Below are 18,233 nucleotides of genomic sequence, written 5' to 3'. Positions count from 1 at the left end.
ATATATGGGACAACTTCAAGGGACTTAAGTTACATTTGAATGGAATCACAGAAAGAAAGGAAAAACAGGAAGAGATGGAGGAAATATTTAAAGCAATAATGGTGTTGGGGGCTGGGCACGGCGGCTCACGTCTGTAATCCCAAACTTTGGGAGGCCAAGGTAGGAGGAGTGCTTGAACCCTGGAGTTCAACCAACCTGGGCAACATAGCAAGACCTTGTCTTTACAAGAAATTTAAAAATTAGGACATGGTGGCATGTGCCTGTAGTCCCACTTACTCGGGAGGTTGGGGTTGGAGGATTTCCTAAGCCCAGGAGTTTGAGGCTGCACTAAGCCATGATCGTGCCACTGCACTCCAGCATGGAAGACAGTGCAAGACCCTGCCTCTAGAAATGAACAAACAAACAAAAAATGATGCTGAAAAACTGGATATCCATAAGAAAAAAATAAAAAAAAGAATGCCAACCATATCTCATGATACACATGAAAATTAACTTGAGATAGATTACAGATCTAAATGTTAAATGCAAAACTACAAAACTTTAGAAGAAAAAGGAGGGAACATCTTTGTGACCTTGGAATAGGCAAGAACTTCTTAACTAGGGCATAAAAAGTATAAAACACACACACAAAAAAGGATAAAGTTGACCTTATCAAAATTAAAAATGTCTGCTCTTCAAAAGACACTGTTAAGAAAATGAAAAGGCAAGTCACAGATTCACAGCCACAAATTCAACGGAGTACACAATAGAACCTATTAGAGCTAATAAGTAAGTTCAGCAATGTTGCAGGATAAAAGATCAACATACAAATTATCAATTGTAGTTCTATGCAGTAACAATGAACACTCCAAAAATGAAATTAGGAAAATAATTCTAACAGCATCAAAATAGGAACAAATTAAATTATTTAACGAAAGATGTGCATGACATATATGTGCCATGAAAACTATAAAACACCCACTGAAATAAATTAAAGAGAACTAAATCAATGGAAAGACATTCAGTGTTCGTGGATTTAAAGACATCATATTGTTATGATGGCAGTACTCTTCAAATTCATCTACAGATTTAATCCCTATCAAGATTCTAGCTGGCTTTTTCTTTCCTCCCTCCCTCCCTCCTTCCCCCTCCTTTTTTTTTTTCAAAACAAGCTGATCCTAAAATTCATATGAAAATGCAAGGAACTCAAAATAGGCAAAGCAATGTTGAAAAATGAAGAAAGAGGACTCACACATCCTGATTTCAAGTTACTATGAAGTAATGGCAATCAAGACAGTGTGCTCCTAGCATAAGGAGAGATATATAGATCAATGGAATATAATTAAGAATCCAGAAACAAATCCCTAATTTACGGTCAACTGACTTTTTGACAAGGGTGTCAAGACAATTCAATGGAGAAAGGATAGTCTTGAAATACAGTGCTGGGACAAATGGATAGTCACATATGCCAAAGGAATGAGGCTGAATCTGTACCTCATACCAGATATAAAGATTAACTCAACATGGATCATAAACTTATGAACTAAAACTATAAAACTTCTAGAGGAAAATATGGGTGTAAATCTTTGTGATTTTGGATTAGGCAATGATTTTTTTTTTTTTTTTTGAGACGGAGTCTCACTCTGTTGCCCAGGCTGGAGTGCAGTGGCCAGATCTCAGCTCACTGCAAGCTCCGCCTCCCGGGTTCACGCCATTCTCCTGCCTCAGCCTCCCGAGTAGCTGGGACTACAGGCGCCCGCCACCTCGCCCGGCTAGTTTTTTGTATTTTTTAGTAGAGACGGGGTTTCACCGTGTTAGCCAGGATGGTCTCGATCTCCTGACCTCGTGATCTGCCCGTCTCGGCCTCCCACAGTGCTGGGATTACAGGCTTGAGCCACCGCGCCCGGCTAGGCAATGATTTTAGACATGAAATCAAATGCACAAGCAACAAAAGAAAAAATAGATACAATGGACTTCAAAACTAAAAACTTTTGTCCATCAAAGGACATTATCAAGAAAGTAAAAATCCACAGGAAGGGAGAAAATATTTGCAAACTGTGTACCTTATAAGGGATTAATATCTTGAACATAAAAAGAACCCTTACAACTTGAGAATAAAAAGACAAATAACTCGGCCGGGCGCGGTGGCTCATGCCTGTAATCCCAGCACTTTGGGAGGCTGAGGCGGGCAGATCACCTGAGGTAGGGAGTTCGAGACCAGTCTGGTCAACATGGTGAAACCCTTTCTCTACTAAAAATACAAAATTAGCCGGGCGTGCTGGTGCATGCCTGTAATCCCAGCAACTTGGGAGGTTGAGGCAGGAGAATTGCTTGAACCTGGGAGGCAGAGGTTGCAGTGAGCCGAGATCATGCCATTGCACTCCAACCTGGGCAACAAGAGTGAAATTCTGTTTCAAAAAAAAAAAAGACAAATAACTCACTTAAAAATGCACAAAGGATCTGAAGAGACCTTTCTTTGAAGATATACAAATGGCCAACTAGCATTAGAAAAGATGCTCAAGCTCATTAGTCATCAGGGAAATGCAAATCAAAAGCACAAAGAGATCCCAGCACTAGGATGGCTATTAATAAAACAGATGGACAATAAGAGTTGGTAAGGATATGGAGTAACTGGAAACTTCATACACTGCTGGTAAAAATGTAAGATGCTTGCAGACTCTTTGGAAACAATTTAGCAATTCTTCAAAAAGTTAAACTTAGAGTTGGCATATGGCCGAGACATTCCACTTCTAGGTAAATACCCAAGAGAATTGAAAACACAGGTCCCAGCAAAAACTTGCCCATGAACACTCATAGCAGCATTATTCATAACAGCTCCAAAGTGAAAACAACCCAAATGTCATCAAACTGATGAATGGATAAACAAAATGTGATATCTTACACTGGAATATTATTCAGCCATAAAAAAGAATACAACGAACAACATGGATGAACCTTGAAAACATGTTAAGTGAAAGAATCTACACATGAAAGGCCACAAAGGTATGATTCTGTTTATATGAAATATCTTAAGTAAGCTTTCAAAAACTACTTGCATAAAAATTTAACTGACATGGGCAACTACTTTCAGATTATCTGTGATGAGCGGCTGGAGTTGGGAAAGGCAGGAACAGAGAATATTGAAACCACAGATGTGGCTGGACATGGTGGCTCATGCCTGTAATCCCAGCATTTTGGGAGGCCAAGGCGGGAGGGGTGCTTAAGCCCAGGAGTTTGAGACCAGCCTAGGCAACAAAGGGAGATCTCTCTCTACAAAATCAAAAATCAAAATCAAAAACAAAAACAAAAAAACCACTAGGTGGGCATGGTGGCATGTGCCTTGCGGTCCTAGCTACTCGGGAGGCTGAGGCAGGAGGATCGCTTGGGCCCATGGGGTTGAGGCGGCAGTAAGCCATGACTGTGCCACTGCGCTCCAACCTGGGTGACAAAGCTGCAAAAAACCAAACAAAAATGAAATAAAAAATAAGAAATCACAGATGTTCTGAGACCCTAGTTGTTGACTAGAACAGTATTTCACTCTTGGGATGAAAATGTGGGTAGAAGGTTTCATGACACGGTTCTGCCACAGATACAACTCTCACATTATATGAGGGCTTTAACTTTGGTCACAGAAATGGACAGTGAATAAGGAGTCAGGAAAGCTCAACCTTTTCACTAACCAGCTGTGTAACTTTGGGTAAGTCACTTAAATTGCTATGATCTCTAAACTAAATTTCTAAAGAATTGTGGGTCTCTGTACCCAGCACGAGGTTTGGAATTAACAGAGTAAATACCACGTTAACCTAGCAATCTAATAACACACCCTATATTATTCTGACTTCTGAAAGACAGTTAGGAATCATCTGCTTATTTTAGAAGCTCACTGTTCCCTGGGAAAGATAATTTTGGCATAAGCAGCAGGTCAGATGACAGTTGCAGTGTTTTGGAGAAAACCAACTAATTTATTGACAACAAAGCCTTTTTTTTCCTCCTTAAAATTTCATAGCTATAGGCCCAGAAATACAAAGTCCCCAGAAGACTCTCAAAATATGTTCTCAATTCCTTTTTATTTCCCACCCAGAGCTGAGAGAATAGCGCCAACTATGTCATATTAAACACATCTGCATCCAACACTGATAAAGTGCATGACCGAGGAACAGATAAGAATTGTTTTCAATTTGTTCAAATGGAAATAGTTAAATGTAACCTAATTAGACCAAATAATCAAAGCAGGTGTTTTAAGATGCCAGTTTGTTTTCATTCTCTGTAATTGTTCAGCTATATTTCCCAGGAACTTAGGTAAAGGAAATTAATATGTCATAAAAATCACTGACCTATTTATTCATGTCACACATGTATTATTCATGTTTTTGGCAGTACAAATACAGGGCATTGCTGAACATTTCTCACAGATTTTACCATTTAAGCATCATCAACATCTAAGCTGGCCTGCAGGGGGGCTTATGTGACCTAACTTCCATTATAGAAACACAAGCAGTAATAATTGAGAGCCTGTGTTCTAATCGTACACTGATCTACAGAGCACACTGACTTGGCATTTAGACTATTTAGGGTTTCTGACTCCACTTGCACACGTTGGTCACTTTTAAGACATTTAAAAGAGAAATAATAACAATAAAAGTTATATTCCAGTTAAAACAAAAGTTTATTGCACTTGGCAGAGTGATGAGATCTGAGCTATAAATTCCAACTAACAAACCACAAAATGTAGTCACCAGCAGCCTGGTATTAGGAGGTGTTTTGTGCAGTGGCCATAGGTCCACTTTCCAAGGGAAAAAGGGCAGGTGGCTGCCCGGGAGCAGTCAAGCGTGCTCTTTCTAATACCACGCTGCAGTCCTGGGTGGGCTCTCGTATCATTCCACACACCCTCAGGATGGGAAACAGAAACACAAGCAAGAAAGGCCCCATAAAAGCCTGTGATGTGGAAACTCCTGAAAGGGGGATCCCTCTCTGAGGCCTCAGGGTTCTGCAGCAGGGACAGAAGCCTGGAAAGTTGAGTCCACAAAGAGGGTTCTCAGACTCCCTTCCCTAAGTGAGTGACTGGTGTTTCCTGACTGTGGCCCTGGTTGTGCTGTGGGGCCACAGTGCGGGCAGCTGGAGAACTCAGGATCCGCCACCTTAGCACACATGGAACACTGGGCACGTCTTGCTATGCCTCAGTTTCTGTGTGTCTATGATGAACATTGGTACTTTCTTCATTAATGCACATAAAATGCTTGGCAGTGCTTGGCATAGAGACAGATGCTCAATAAATGTTGGCTATTATTATTATAACCCCATACAAGGAGGATGAGATTAAAAACAATGTTTCCATGGCCGGGCGCGGTGGCTCAAGCCTGTAATCCCAGCACTTTGGGAGGCCGAGACGGGCGGATCATGAGGTCAGGAGATCGAGACTATCCTGGCTAATACGGTGAACCCTGTCTCTACTAAAAAAATACAAAAAACTAGCCGGGCGACGAGGCGGCGCCTGTAGTCCCAGCTACTCGGGAGGCTGAGGCAGGAGAATGGCGTGAACCCGGAGGCGGAGCTTGCAGTGAGCTGAGAGCCGGCCACTGCACTCCAGCCTGGGTGGCAGAGCAAGACTCCGTCTCAAAAAAAATAAAATAAAATAAAATAAAAAAAAATAAAAATAAAAACAATGTTTCCTAAAAATGAGAGTATAATGGGCATTCTATCCACATTTCAGGGGTAGGAAAACTACCTTCTGAGGTCACTTACATGAAGGGTATGGATGGACAAATCCTTATCAACCTAAAACATTTCTACCTATGATTGCTAATGTCATTTCTTTAGGATTAATTAATCCTCAAGAGTCATATTTCAATATATTATACATACACGTAATTATAAAAGAACCAAGTTGCATAAAATTTATAAAATGGAGACTAGGAAAGGAAACACCCACTCATAAACCCACCAAGAGAGATTAAAATGAAAGTCTGAAAGTGCAGGTAGGTATTTATTTAAATACTTGGTAAAAGAAAATGTTCAATTCAATAGTTGTGACAGACACAATTTCAAGGGGTGTGGGCATAAGAGAAACAGAAAGTCCATCTCAGTGTAAAAGGGGTAAATATTTAGTCAAGTCTTAGATGGTATTTCTGTCAACAGAAATTTCAATGGAAAATTTCCAACCTGAGAGCAAATAATTTAAGATGGGTTTAAAATAAGAATTAAAGTTCTTGTCTCCATGTCGTTGCCCAGCCTGAAACCGAGCCCTCTGAATCCTTGTGGCAGTTCGGCTTTTTCTTCCTTGTTCCCTCAACTACAACTGGACACTATAATTTTCTTTCCATTCCAGCAGGAAACTGATATATACTAATGATGACAGCTGGATTCAGAAGAGGAAAAAGAATACAGGGGACAGAGAGTCCTTGTGGGTTTAAAACTCAAAACAAAACCCCCAGATTTGAACATTTTAAAACCTAGTTAATGGCTGAGGAAACCTCAAATGATTGGGAAGCACTAAGATTAAAGTTTGAATTACACAAAACACATCATTATCTTAAGCTTTTCTAATCATCTTCTCTGCCTTTCTCCTTCACTGTTTTTCTCCTTGTTTATGCCCCTAGCCCTTCAATGTGGTTCTAAGACACGTTAGAGGTAGGAAAAGCCTTCCAAGGTCATTTACAGAATAAGATTGGAGAGGGGATGAGCAGATGCTCCTCCATCCAAAAAAGTTTCCCTGAAATTGTTATTACTACATTTCCTTTGGAATAATCAATCCCTTTCAAGATTCATATTTAAATACATTTAATTTAAACATATGTATATACACATATATGAATGAAACAGAATTAAATGTTTCATAAAATTAGTAAAATAGAAAATAAGAGAAGGAATCTCCCCTGTAATCCCACCATTCTAAAATAATTACTTTTACCATAGCACTGCCTTTAATTCTAGTCTGGTCCTGGTCCTCCATTCCCCACTCTCTACCTCGCAAATCTCTAATACTGATTATCAAAATGGCTGGGCAAAGGCAAAGTGAATGAATTTCCAGTTACATTCTTTTTTTTTTTAGAGACAGGATCTTGCTTTGTCACCCAGGTTGGAGAGCAATGGTGTGATCACAGCTCAAGGCAGCCTTGAACTCCTGGGTTGAAGGGATCCTCCTACCTCAGCATCCTGAGTAGCTGGGATTCTACAGGCACATAATACCATGTCCAGCTAATTAAAAAAAAATTCTGTAGAGATGGAGTCTTGCTATGTTGCCCAGGCTTATCTTGAACTCCTGGCTCAAGCAATCCTCCTGCGTTGGCCTCCCAAAGTGCTGGGATTATAGGCGTGAGACATTGCATCCAGCCAGTTACATTATTTTGGAGTGACACTAGGAACTTGGTTCCATGAGGGTCCTAAAAATCTGGTAAGGATGAGGGCAGAGAAAGAAATGTCACATTGTCTTAAAAACCACACAGTCCTACTCTCTGTCTTATATTGTCCAATGAACTCCTTTGTCTGCAGGGTCAAATTCAGGCTCCTTGGACTTTGGCCTATGAATGAGGCCTTCCATGACTGAGTTTCTGCCTCCCCCGCCTCATCAGTCACACCTGCCTGGCCTTGAACCCAACCCTCCAGTCGCCATGTCCCTAGTGCTTTGAAGGCTGTGCTGATTTGTACCCTTACAGCTTTGGCCATGCTCCTACCTCTGTCTGTAATACCCACCTCCACCTTGCCCATCCTGGTGAATCTCTACCCACTGTCAAAACTCTGTTCAACCATCTCCTCTTCAAGGAAGTCTTTCCTGTCCTCTCAAGTAGAAATGATCTAACTTTCTTTAGTGCCTCAAATGTGTCCCATACATACTTCCTTTAATATAGCATCTGAAAAATCCTTCATTGTACCTACTTATAAGCCCAAGGCATATTCATCTCTATCTCCAGATATAAGTGTGCAATGTATCCCTGAGGCTAGCAGGTCTGATGAATGAAAAAATAAATAAAAAAGAAAAAAAAAAGATCTTTTTCTGGATCAGAGGGACAGGGGCAACCCTAATTGAGTGGACTCCTGACATTCTAAGCCAGGTATTTCCCAGTGCTTTCCTAGGAAAGCAGGTATTTCTTCTTTCCTGAAGATGTTTAAAAATACGAGAACAGTGAAGGTGAGGAGGTGAACACAATGCTGCCTGGCTACAGGAGACTGGATTAGATGCATAGCTTCCAGCGAATAATAATGACAATAGGCCGGGCGCGGTGGCTCACACCTGTAATCCCAGCACTTTGGGAGGCCGAGGTGGGTACACACCTGAGGTTGGGAGTTCGAGGCCAGCCTGACCAACAAGGAGAAACCCCATCTCCACTAAAAATACAAAATTAGCTGGGCGTGGTGGTGCATGCCTGTAATCCCAGCTACTTGGGAGGCTGAAGCAAGAGAATTGCTTGAACCTGGGAGGCGGAGGTTGTGGTGGGCCGAGATTGTGCCGTTGCACTCCAGCCTGGGCAACAGGAGTAAAACTCCATCTCAAAAAAAAAAAAAAAAAAGACAATCATATTAATAAGTTAATATTTATTGAGCATTTATTCTGTTCCACGCAAAGCACATTCTTCACATAGAGCTTTACATGTATAAGCTGATAACCACTCTAAGATATAGATGTTACTGTTCCCTTTTACAATGGAAACAACGTGTCTCAAAGCAGCTAAATAACTTGTCTAAGGTCACAAACTTAGTAAATGGCAGATCTAGGATTCAAACCCAGAGGTTTGGCTTCAGTCTATGTGGTATACTTCCTACTCTGGGCTTTGTGAGCTAATAAGGGAGGCAGATATATATTTACATACACACATAAACATCGTGCTTGAATTCAGAAAATGAATTCACATCTATTTGATACATGAGTTTAAATAAAATCTGTATTTTCATAACACCTGTTACTATTTTAAAAACTGAGGAAAACTGAATTTCAATCAAATAGTTAATAAATTCATTTAATGAGGGCCTACTATGTGCTTAGACGACAAATAATCTAAGACATGGTCCATTCTTTCAAGGAGCTTATATGCTAAAACTATAGTATCATCACATTATTTTGAAAGCATATTGAAATCTACACATCCAAATAAGTGATCGACTTATTTGGTGATATATTTATCTATTGCTCAACCTGTTTTGGGGAACAATTTATAAAACACACAATAATACATTTCACTACATTAAACACAGTTTATTTTTATCCCAAACGGTGCTTTCCATCTCAATTGCCATTTTATTTGGTATTTGGTTATTTCCAAAAATCTATTCCATCCTCAAAGAAAGAAAATACGCTCCCACTGTTTGTGTGGATGTATTATATGAACATGCATATTCATACATATATATAAATACACACATATACAGTGATTTTATGAGGGTAATTCCCTGAGGACTGAATATAATTTGTGCTGTCTGATAAAAATGAGTCATATATACGTAATTTAAAATGTAAATGGCCACATTTTCCATCATTAATAATGTTACTTAATGTACCTTTTGAGTTCTTATGATGTCATTTACAATTCTTCCTATCTCTCCATTTGACAAAGTTAAATACATATATTTCAATGACAGTTTTATTTTTTCTTTGTTATTTTTCCCATTCTAGTTGCCACATTTTATTTTTCCTTCTTCTTTTTTTTTTTTTTTTTTTTTTTGTTGAGACAGGTTATCGCTCTGTCGCCTAGGCTGGAATGCAATGGCATGATCATAGTTCACTGCAGCCTTGAACCCCTGGGTTGAAGTGATCCTCCAGCCTCAACCTCCCAAGTACCTAGGCCTACAGATGAATGCTACCACATGTGGCTAATTAAAATTTTTTTTTTTAGAGATGAGGCCTCACTACGCTGCCAGGCCAGTCTCAAACTTCTGGCCTCAAGCAATCCTCCCGCCTCAACCTCCCAAAGTGCTGGAATTATAGGCTTGAGCACCACATCTGACCTTAGTTGCCACATTTTAAAAAGTAAAAGAAACAGGTAAAATTAATTTTGATAATACATTTTAAATTTAATCCAATATGTCAAAACATTCCAACACATACATAATAAATACAAAATTATTGAGAAATTTTATTTTTAACTCACACTAAGTCTTTGAAATCTAGTATGTATTTTACACTAACACAACATCTCCTTTTGGACCAACCCTATCTTCAGTGCTCAAGATCCACATGTGACTAGTGGCTGTAGTACCGGATAGTGCAGGACAAAATATTTAGAGCTATGGTTGTCATACGAGAATAAAAACATCCTGTCCTCACATCTTACTCTGCAGAGTAACATCTTTAAGAGTAATATATAGATGCAAGTGAAATACTGTTAAGTTATTAAACACAGCTTGTGAAAACAAGCTGTGATCTGTTTAATTAGGGTATAAACTCTAAATAATGTTAACAGCTTGGAGAAATGGATGGCTCAAAAAAGTTAAAGTCATCTTCAAGGAACTCAGCTCATCAGTAAAGGATGGGTAGTTGGGGAAGAAAGAAGGTATTTTACAACATATAAGGGTTAACCATTCTAGACAAAGAATAATGACACTAAATGAGCCAAGAAAAACTCAGTTCAAAAAAACGAATGATTACAGTCAACCATAAACTGTCAGAATCCCAGTGAGTAGATTTGTAAGCAATGAATAAATCTGTTATGGCCAAAGCCCTTTAGATACATGGCAGGGAGGTACTATAAAGCTATATGGAATTTGGAACTGAAATACAGAAATGGTGGAAATCTAAAGCAATTTGCTTGGTAACACTGAATTCATAGTCTCTTTACAAACTTTGGACTCCAGTTAAATCAAGGGTTAGCTAAAGTAGATGCAACTCTGGGGTCCCTTACAGCCAGGGCGACCAGTAATTTATTATGCAAACCTCATCACTTTCAAGAGTAAAAGGGGGCACTATTAATAATTATGCTGGGATAAGAGGCATAAACTGGGATTCCTTTATAGCTATAAAACCATATGATTTTACACTACAAAGAGGATACAACAGCTACCCCCATCCAGGGATGTGGAGTTGATGAGAGTCTAGCATGTTCTTATTATCTCTGCATGGCCACAGGGGTTTTGTGGGCTAATATACATTGATCCGGATGAGACGGTTTTGCATGCTCCCACCTCCCCCACCTCCCTCCTGCAAAGCATTTTAAATTGGTTTGAATTTGGGAACAGGGTTCCATATGAACAGAACTGGACATTGACAGCCTGAATGTATTTACTGAAGACAACAAATCATTGACAGACTAAATGTAACAGAGGAAAGGCCTGGTCTGCTTGCACTCAGAATCTGACTTTGTAATTGTAGCCTCCTTTAGACAGGCCTAATCAATTAGAAGAGGCTGATTTTAACCAGTTGCAGGCTCATTATCCTGCATTCCAGTTTGTGTTGATGAAAATCAGTTTCAGTCCGTGGCCTGGAATTCATGTACAGCACTTCCTGCAGCCTCTTATATAAACACATCAAAAAAAATTTTATTTGGAGTTGCCGTTTTCCCTTAAAAAAGAAAAACCACTTTGCAAATCATGATTAAAATAGAACAACTGTATGTGGATCTGGGGTCCATCCCCAGAAACATACAGAACCAAGAAACCTGTGGAAAGTCAGACCCTGAGGCAGCAACTCATAAGTGCATTGGTGTAGCGGTCGATTTGAGAAGAGAGTCTCAAATACTCAGCATCAAATGAGTCCAGCTCGGTTATCTCCACAGAATGGAACAGAATGAACTCGCAGCTATTCAAAATAATGACCTTTCAAAGAAAATACGTAAAATAGAAAAAAGCCAGGGTTGTAGAAGCACAGAGGGTATCTGAGTAGAGTTCACTCTTCCCTGAATGACCAACTAGAAAATAAACGGCAAACTTCCAAATAAACAAGAACAAGTTTTCCCAAGAAACTTCCATGAGGGAACTATGTAACACTGTTTAATTTTGATGTGTGGTTAGTCTTACAAAAGTAGAAGGTGGAGCAGTGTGTGGCACAGCCACTCAAAACTCCATCTACATTTCAAAGATGTGTAACCATTCCAAAATATAGTATAACTATGAATCATACCTGGCTGGATGTCCTTTGCAGATCTGTTGAGGCAGCAAGTCAACAGGAAGAGAATATCAATATATACAGCTCTGGTCACCAAACATGGATTTTGCCTAGAAAGGTAAAGAACAGAATATAAATTGAGATTTTCTCTCCCTTAGGTCTGGGTGTCAGGAAGGAGAACATGGGTATTTTCTATGGTATAGGATGGGGCTTAAGCAGCTACAGCAAATGGTAAGAAACGGTGTACAATCATTGATGGCAAGAAAATAAGCAACTAATGTGAGAAAATGAAATCCTTGACCATATGGTGGAGGCCAAGACTATGTGTAGACAAAATAGATAAAAACTCCATGCTCTGGCTTCAAATAAAATAAAATGAAAACAAACACCAAGATCCTATCCTAGTTAGTTGAAAATAAGATGGGACAGAAGGGGTAGGGAGATGGTATTCTATTATTTTACACTCTTAAGTGTAGAAATTTGGGGAAAAAAATAATCAGTCATGAAAATCAGATTTAGTATTTTGGAGAAGGAAAATGACACTCACATATTAAAAACTGTATCTGTGGACTTGAAATAACCAGCTGAACAATAGACACACGGGCAAGATTAACAAACACTGGAGATGACATTTTCCCCAATAAACGGATTTTTTCTTCATTCAATATATGGAGCAGCTCTTTGAACCACATAGTAGAAATAGTAAGTGGGCTCAGATTTGGGGATCTATATACAAAAGGAAGAAGAAAGACTTTGTTTTTAAGAACAGCACTGAAGGGCCTTGACTCTTGAGTGTCTTTGTCCATGAAAAGGCCGAAAACATCTTTGGTGTACTAACGATACACTGTGAGTAGCAGAGACAGTAGGGCAGACCTACATTTGAGTCCTGGCTTTCCCACTTAGAATCTCTGTGACCTGAATCAGATTCCTGACCTGTAAAATGGGAACTATATTCTCACGTCTGCTATGGTCTGACTGCCCCTGCTAAAATTCACGTTCTAACGTAACGCTATTGCAACACTGTTACAAGGCAGAGCCTTTAAGAGGTGGTTGGGTGATGAGGGTACTGTCCTCATGAATGAATTCATGCTGTTATCTCGGGATTGGGCTAGTCATTTGGAGACTGCGTTTGCTATAAAGACAAGTTTGGCCTGATTTCCTCTCTGTCTTGCGTGCTCTCTTCTGCCTTCATCCTTCAACCATGGGATGACCATCACCAGATGCCAGAGCCATGCTCTTGGACTTCCCTGGCTCCAGAACCATGAGCTGAATAGACTTTTTAACAAATTATTTAGTCTGTGGTATTGTTATAGCAACAGAAAATGGACTAAGACAGCCTTACTGTGAGTCACTGTGAGTGTTCAGTGTGGCACAGTAAACTTAAAATGCCCACCTCACTGCTTGGCCATGGCAGATGTTCCAGAACAGTTCATTCCCTGCCCTTCTCTACTTCCAAAACAGGATTAGGGGATGGCATTCAAATTGGCACAAGTGTTCTAGCTAGTGAGTTTCCATGTGTCTTAATCCTGAAATCCATCCTTCTCATTTCCTATAAATTAACAGTTTAAAAATTTCCCTAAAGTTTATTCACACTTCTATCCTGAATGTCTATATCTGGAGCTGGTGTATGTCTAACATGAAAAATAGGTATCATATACTTTTTTTTTTTTGAGATAGAGTCTCACTCTGTCACCTAGGCTGGAGTGCAGTGGTGTGATCTCGGCTTACTGCAACCTCCGCCTCCTGGGTTCAAGTGATTATCCTGCCTCAACCTCCCAAGTAGCTGGGATTATAAGGGGTAAGACTGAAAAACAGAGGCTGGTTAAGAGTATGCTGGTGGTCCAGGCACGGTGGCTCACGCTTGTAATCCCAGTACTTTGGGAGGCCAAGGCGGGTGCATCACCTGAGATCAGGAGTTTGAGACCAGCCTAGCCAACATGGTGAAACCCGTCTCTACTAAAAATACAAAAATTAGCTGGGCATGGTGGCGGACACCTGTAGTCCCAGCTACTTGGGAAGCTGAGGCAGGAGAATCACTTGAACCTGTGAGGCAGAGGTTGCAGTGAGCTGAGATCGTGCCACCATGCTCCAGCCTGGGCAACAGAGCAAGACTCTGTCTCAAAAATAAATAAATAAATAGGTTATTTATGCAAAAATAATTGAAAAAGTACAAAAGGACATGCAATGAAAATGAAGCCCCTTTTCCACAACCCTACCCCCTGCCCATATACTGTTCCCCTGAGGCAACCACTACTACTACTTTCTAGCATATCCTTCCAAGCACATTCTATTCTAAGCATCTATCTGCTACCCACCTGTTTATATAAACGGTGGCTTACTATATACTAGGTTCTGATCATCACTCCTTTTCACTAATATATTTCAGGATACCATTCTATTAAGAACATAGAGATTTGCTTAATTTTCTTTTCTTTTTTGTTTTGTTTTGTTTTGAGATAGGGTCTTGCTCTGTTGCCCAGGCTGAAGTGCAGTGGCATGATCATGGCTCACTGTAGCCTGAACCTCCTGGGCTCAAGTAATCCTCCCACCTCAGCCTCCCAAATACTTGGGACTACAGGTGCATGCCACCATATCCAGCTAATTTTTAAAATTATTTTTGTAGAGATGGAGTCTTGCTATATTGTCCAGCCTGGGGTTCTTTTTAACCCTGCCCCTATCTTTTGTCTCTAGTTTACCCTGGGACTCTCAATCTTAACTTCTTGCTGTTACTCTTCCATCCACTATGGAAAGCCCACAGTCTATGAAAACTTCAGTGGTATCATTCCCAATGGTAAGATTTCTACTGTTTAACAGTGGGGACTGCCCCCTGCTAAAGCAAGAGCCACTCAGGGAGGAAAGTCAATGGCTGAGAAAGCAGACAGGATGTCTCCTGTGCATCCAGCCTTGAGCTAGGTGCAGGGAAGACATGCACAGGAGATGGCTTCTGGCCTGAGAATTTTGTCTAATTTTGGAGACAAAAACAAAGACAAACTTTAAAACAGGATGTAAGGAGTTAAGCCAACAAACAAACAAACAAACAAACCCACCAGGGTGGACTGGGGAAATGAAGTTATACTTCCAACTGGGCCATGTAAGATGGCAAGAATTTAGAGACAAAGTTGATAAAGAAGGGCATCTGGAAAGAGGGTAAGAGATGTGACAAGGGAATTCATTTGGCTTCTCCAGTCCCGAGGAGAGGCAGCTTGCGAAGATTAGAGAATGCGTTGAGAAGGTGGAAACAAGAGGAAGGCAGGTCAGGCTTTCAATTGATGGGATACTTCATGCTAACTGGGTGTTCCTTAGTGTAATAATTGACTGCCTGCTCCCATGTGGCCTCACAGAGTCATAGCTTTTTGCCCCAAATGTTTTTCTGGTTTTCTGTGGAGCCATACAGAGCCATAAAGAGAAGTTGTTGAGAAACCGGTTTGACTTTCAAGTCTGATGAGGAGCCTGGTTTCCATGAAATTTTCAGTTAAGTTAGCATATTTTTAAAAATTTCTAAATGAATAGAAGAAAGGTTGACGATCTTTAGAGCCTTCTGCCAGGCTGAAGTGTTCTGCATCTTCCCTAGACCTGGTACAGGCTGGTGACCTTACTGGCCTCCTGGGACACTTGAGGAATCACTCACTGCTCCCACAACTGTGAGGCTTGGGGCCAAGTGTGATGTAGTCAACGAGATCATGGGAGGCTCCCTCAAATGCTGCTGCTTTGGATTCCAGGAAACAGAAGATTTGGGGCCACAAAGGAGTCCATCCATGGCTTCTCCCTTGAGATGACTCTGAGAGAAATTCCGGCCTGGAGCCCACTATTCCTGACTCCACCCTTGAGGACAGCCAAGGCCTCATAACATCCCTGTCTGGAGTCACAGAGTTGGGCTTCACTCTGAACTGGCTTCTAAGTCGGGAAAATAAGTTTGTTCTGACTTGGAAATGGTGCACTGTAAGTTTAGGGTGAGCCAGAGGTTTGTTCTCAGTCTGTCAAACCACTTTGATGATGGGAACAAAATCCCGAAGAGCAGCACGCCAGCTGGACAGGAAACTAAGCCACAGGGTTTTGGTGGGCTTGGGGATTTTTTCTACCCCCAAATGGAAAAATCCTGGCATGGAGCACAGCATAATGAAGATTTATAGTGCTTGAAAAAAATCAGAAGTGATCAGCGTCTAGCAGATGCACTGAAAAGCAGCATTAATAGTGGCTTTCGAAGGAGGAGAAGCACTATGCGGACGAAGTTGACATACAGTAGACGAAATGAAGGCCCTGTTAAGAATCTTGTTTTCTTCCACTCTTTTTTTACATTTGTCCTTTATGAATATCCACTTCAGAACCTGATTAATATGTTTTTGCCTTAGGAAATCTCCGAACTTCTTTAAATCTCCTGCCTCTCTCCTGGAAGTTGGGAGAAGCCGAAGGCAGGCAGAGATTCGGGCTTCCCAGACACGTCCACAAAGGCCCCAGTGTCTAGAGGACAGCAGGAATCTTGGGAACTCTGTGATAAATTATTCACTTTTCCTGTCCCTTCCGGAATCCCAGTGGCTGTAGTTTTTTTTTTTTTTTTTTTTTTTTAAATCGAGGTCTATTCATTCAGAAAACATTTGTTAAGAGGCTCCTGAGAGCCAGGAATAGTGGTGGGTTTGGAAATAAGAAGATGAGTGATTCAGTGACACAGTCACTGCCCTCAAGGAACTTAGAGTCCTGAATAGTGTTTTCCAAAATGCAGGTTATGATTCATTTAGTTGGTTATAAAGTCAACTAGTGGGTGGTGACCAGCAATAAAGGAAGGAAAGAAAGAAGGAAGGAAGAAAGGAAGGAAGGGAAGGAGGGAGGAAGGGAAGAGGAGAGAGATGGGGGCAGAGGAGGAAGGGAGAGAAGGAGCTAGGAGGAAGACAGAGGGAGAAAGCAAGAAAATATAATCAGAGTGTATCAAAGTAGTATAGTAAGGAGAGAAGGCAGGAGATTTAAAGTTCACAGATTTCCTAACGCATGGTTTCATTAAGGTTTTTGTTATATATCAGCTTTCCATTAAGTCCTTGCTAAGAATGATTTTTAAAATAAGTTATCTTTAAGATGTAAATGACCATTAAAATGCAACAAGTTTAAGTAAAATAATTGATTGGCCTAGCTTTTTTCTTTTTCTTTTCCAGGTAATAAGCTACCCTACATTATACTGAATGGCATCAATAGGGTTATGCTTTGTCTCCAAAATGACACTGGATATGTTGAAAGCAAACATTCCTGAAATTAAATATGCTCTGTCTTGAGCATATTCCCTCTCTGTTCCATTTCTGGCAGACAATTTATATCTTACACAGTTATTAAAATTTCAGACTGTGCATGATTTAATGTTTGTTCGCACAGTATATACACACAAAGATACGCATTAGGTCATACGTAAAAGTTATTTCTTGTTGTCAGTGTCAAAAAAAAAACAAACAAAAACAAAACACTTGAAAACCACTAGTGTAGTTGGGAAAACACACAACCAGTCATACTAGAGTATGATGGGTGCCCCAAAAAGAGAGATTAACAGAGTAACTGTTTGTCTGGGTGAGTCAGGAAGGGCCTTGGCAGAGAGCTGGAGAATGGGGAGGAGGTAGACCATGGGCAAAGTGATCCCAACAGAGGAAGTAGCATGTCCAAAGACTTGGGGACATGACATGTTTAGAGAATAACAAGTGCTAAAGGGACAATGGTATGGGGGGTGGGAATCAGAATGGCAGAGGTGGGTTCTTTTTATTTAATTTATACTTCCACATTTACATGGTTTAATGTGGCCTCCATCAAAGAAGTACCTCCTAACTCCTATCCACAGGATATAACCAAATATAAGGAGAGGCAGTGTCTGGTCCATGGACAGCTGTTACAATGATGTGAACTGCTAAGACTACAAAGATGGCCAGTGGGATTAGCAGGAAATGATATGGAATGAGTCAACAGGGGCCCGAAACAGAAGTGGTCTTTCAGAGCTCTAAAAGTTCCAAAGAGTGAAGACCGCAGTGGGACCCCATCAGCTCAAGTCACAATGGACAGCTGGGGTCCCCACTTAATATTGTGAAGCCTTGGTGGGCTCCCTGGAAGAGAGAGGGAATTCACTTTGGACTTACCAAGCTCTACCAGAATTCACTGCCATCTTCAGAGGGCTGGAAACTGCTGTTCTGGCTTTAGGTTGCTAGTGTCTGTTGAGGTCTCTAAGACACATGGCTTAACTTTATTAATACAGAAACATTTA

General features: G+C 40.6%; 1 protein-coding gene across 9 annotated transcripts in view; it reads right to left on the bottom strand.

The window, feature by feature from the left end:
• The window catches only part of THADA (THADA armadillo repeat containing), a 366,170-nt gene that overhangs the window by 75,921 nt on the left and 272,016 nt on the right, over positions 1–18,233 (bottom strand). For all 9 annotated transcript variants that reach the window (XM_033175863.1, XM_033175871.1, XM_033175868.1 and 6 more), the window contains one exon: positions 12,023–12,117. In XM_033175863.1, coding sequence (XP_033031754.1) covers positions 12,023–12,117 — 95 coding nt within the window. The remainder of the gene's footprint in view (positions 1–12,022; positions 12,118–18,233) is intronic.

This window comes from Trachypithecus francoisi, unplaced genomic scaffold (assembly GCF_009764315.1).
Source record: "Trachypithecus francoisi isolate TF-2019V2 unplaced genomic scaffold, Tfra_2.0 Lachesis_group17, whole genome shotgun sequence".
Taxonomy (NCBI): Eukaryota; Metazoa; Chordata; class Mammalia; order Primates; family Cercopithecidae; genus Trachypithecus; species Trachypithecus francoisi.
Note: the sequence above shows the minus strand (reverse complement) of the source record. Positions and strands in the feature narration are given on the sequence as shown.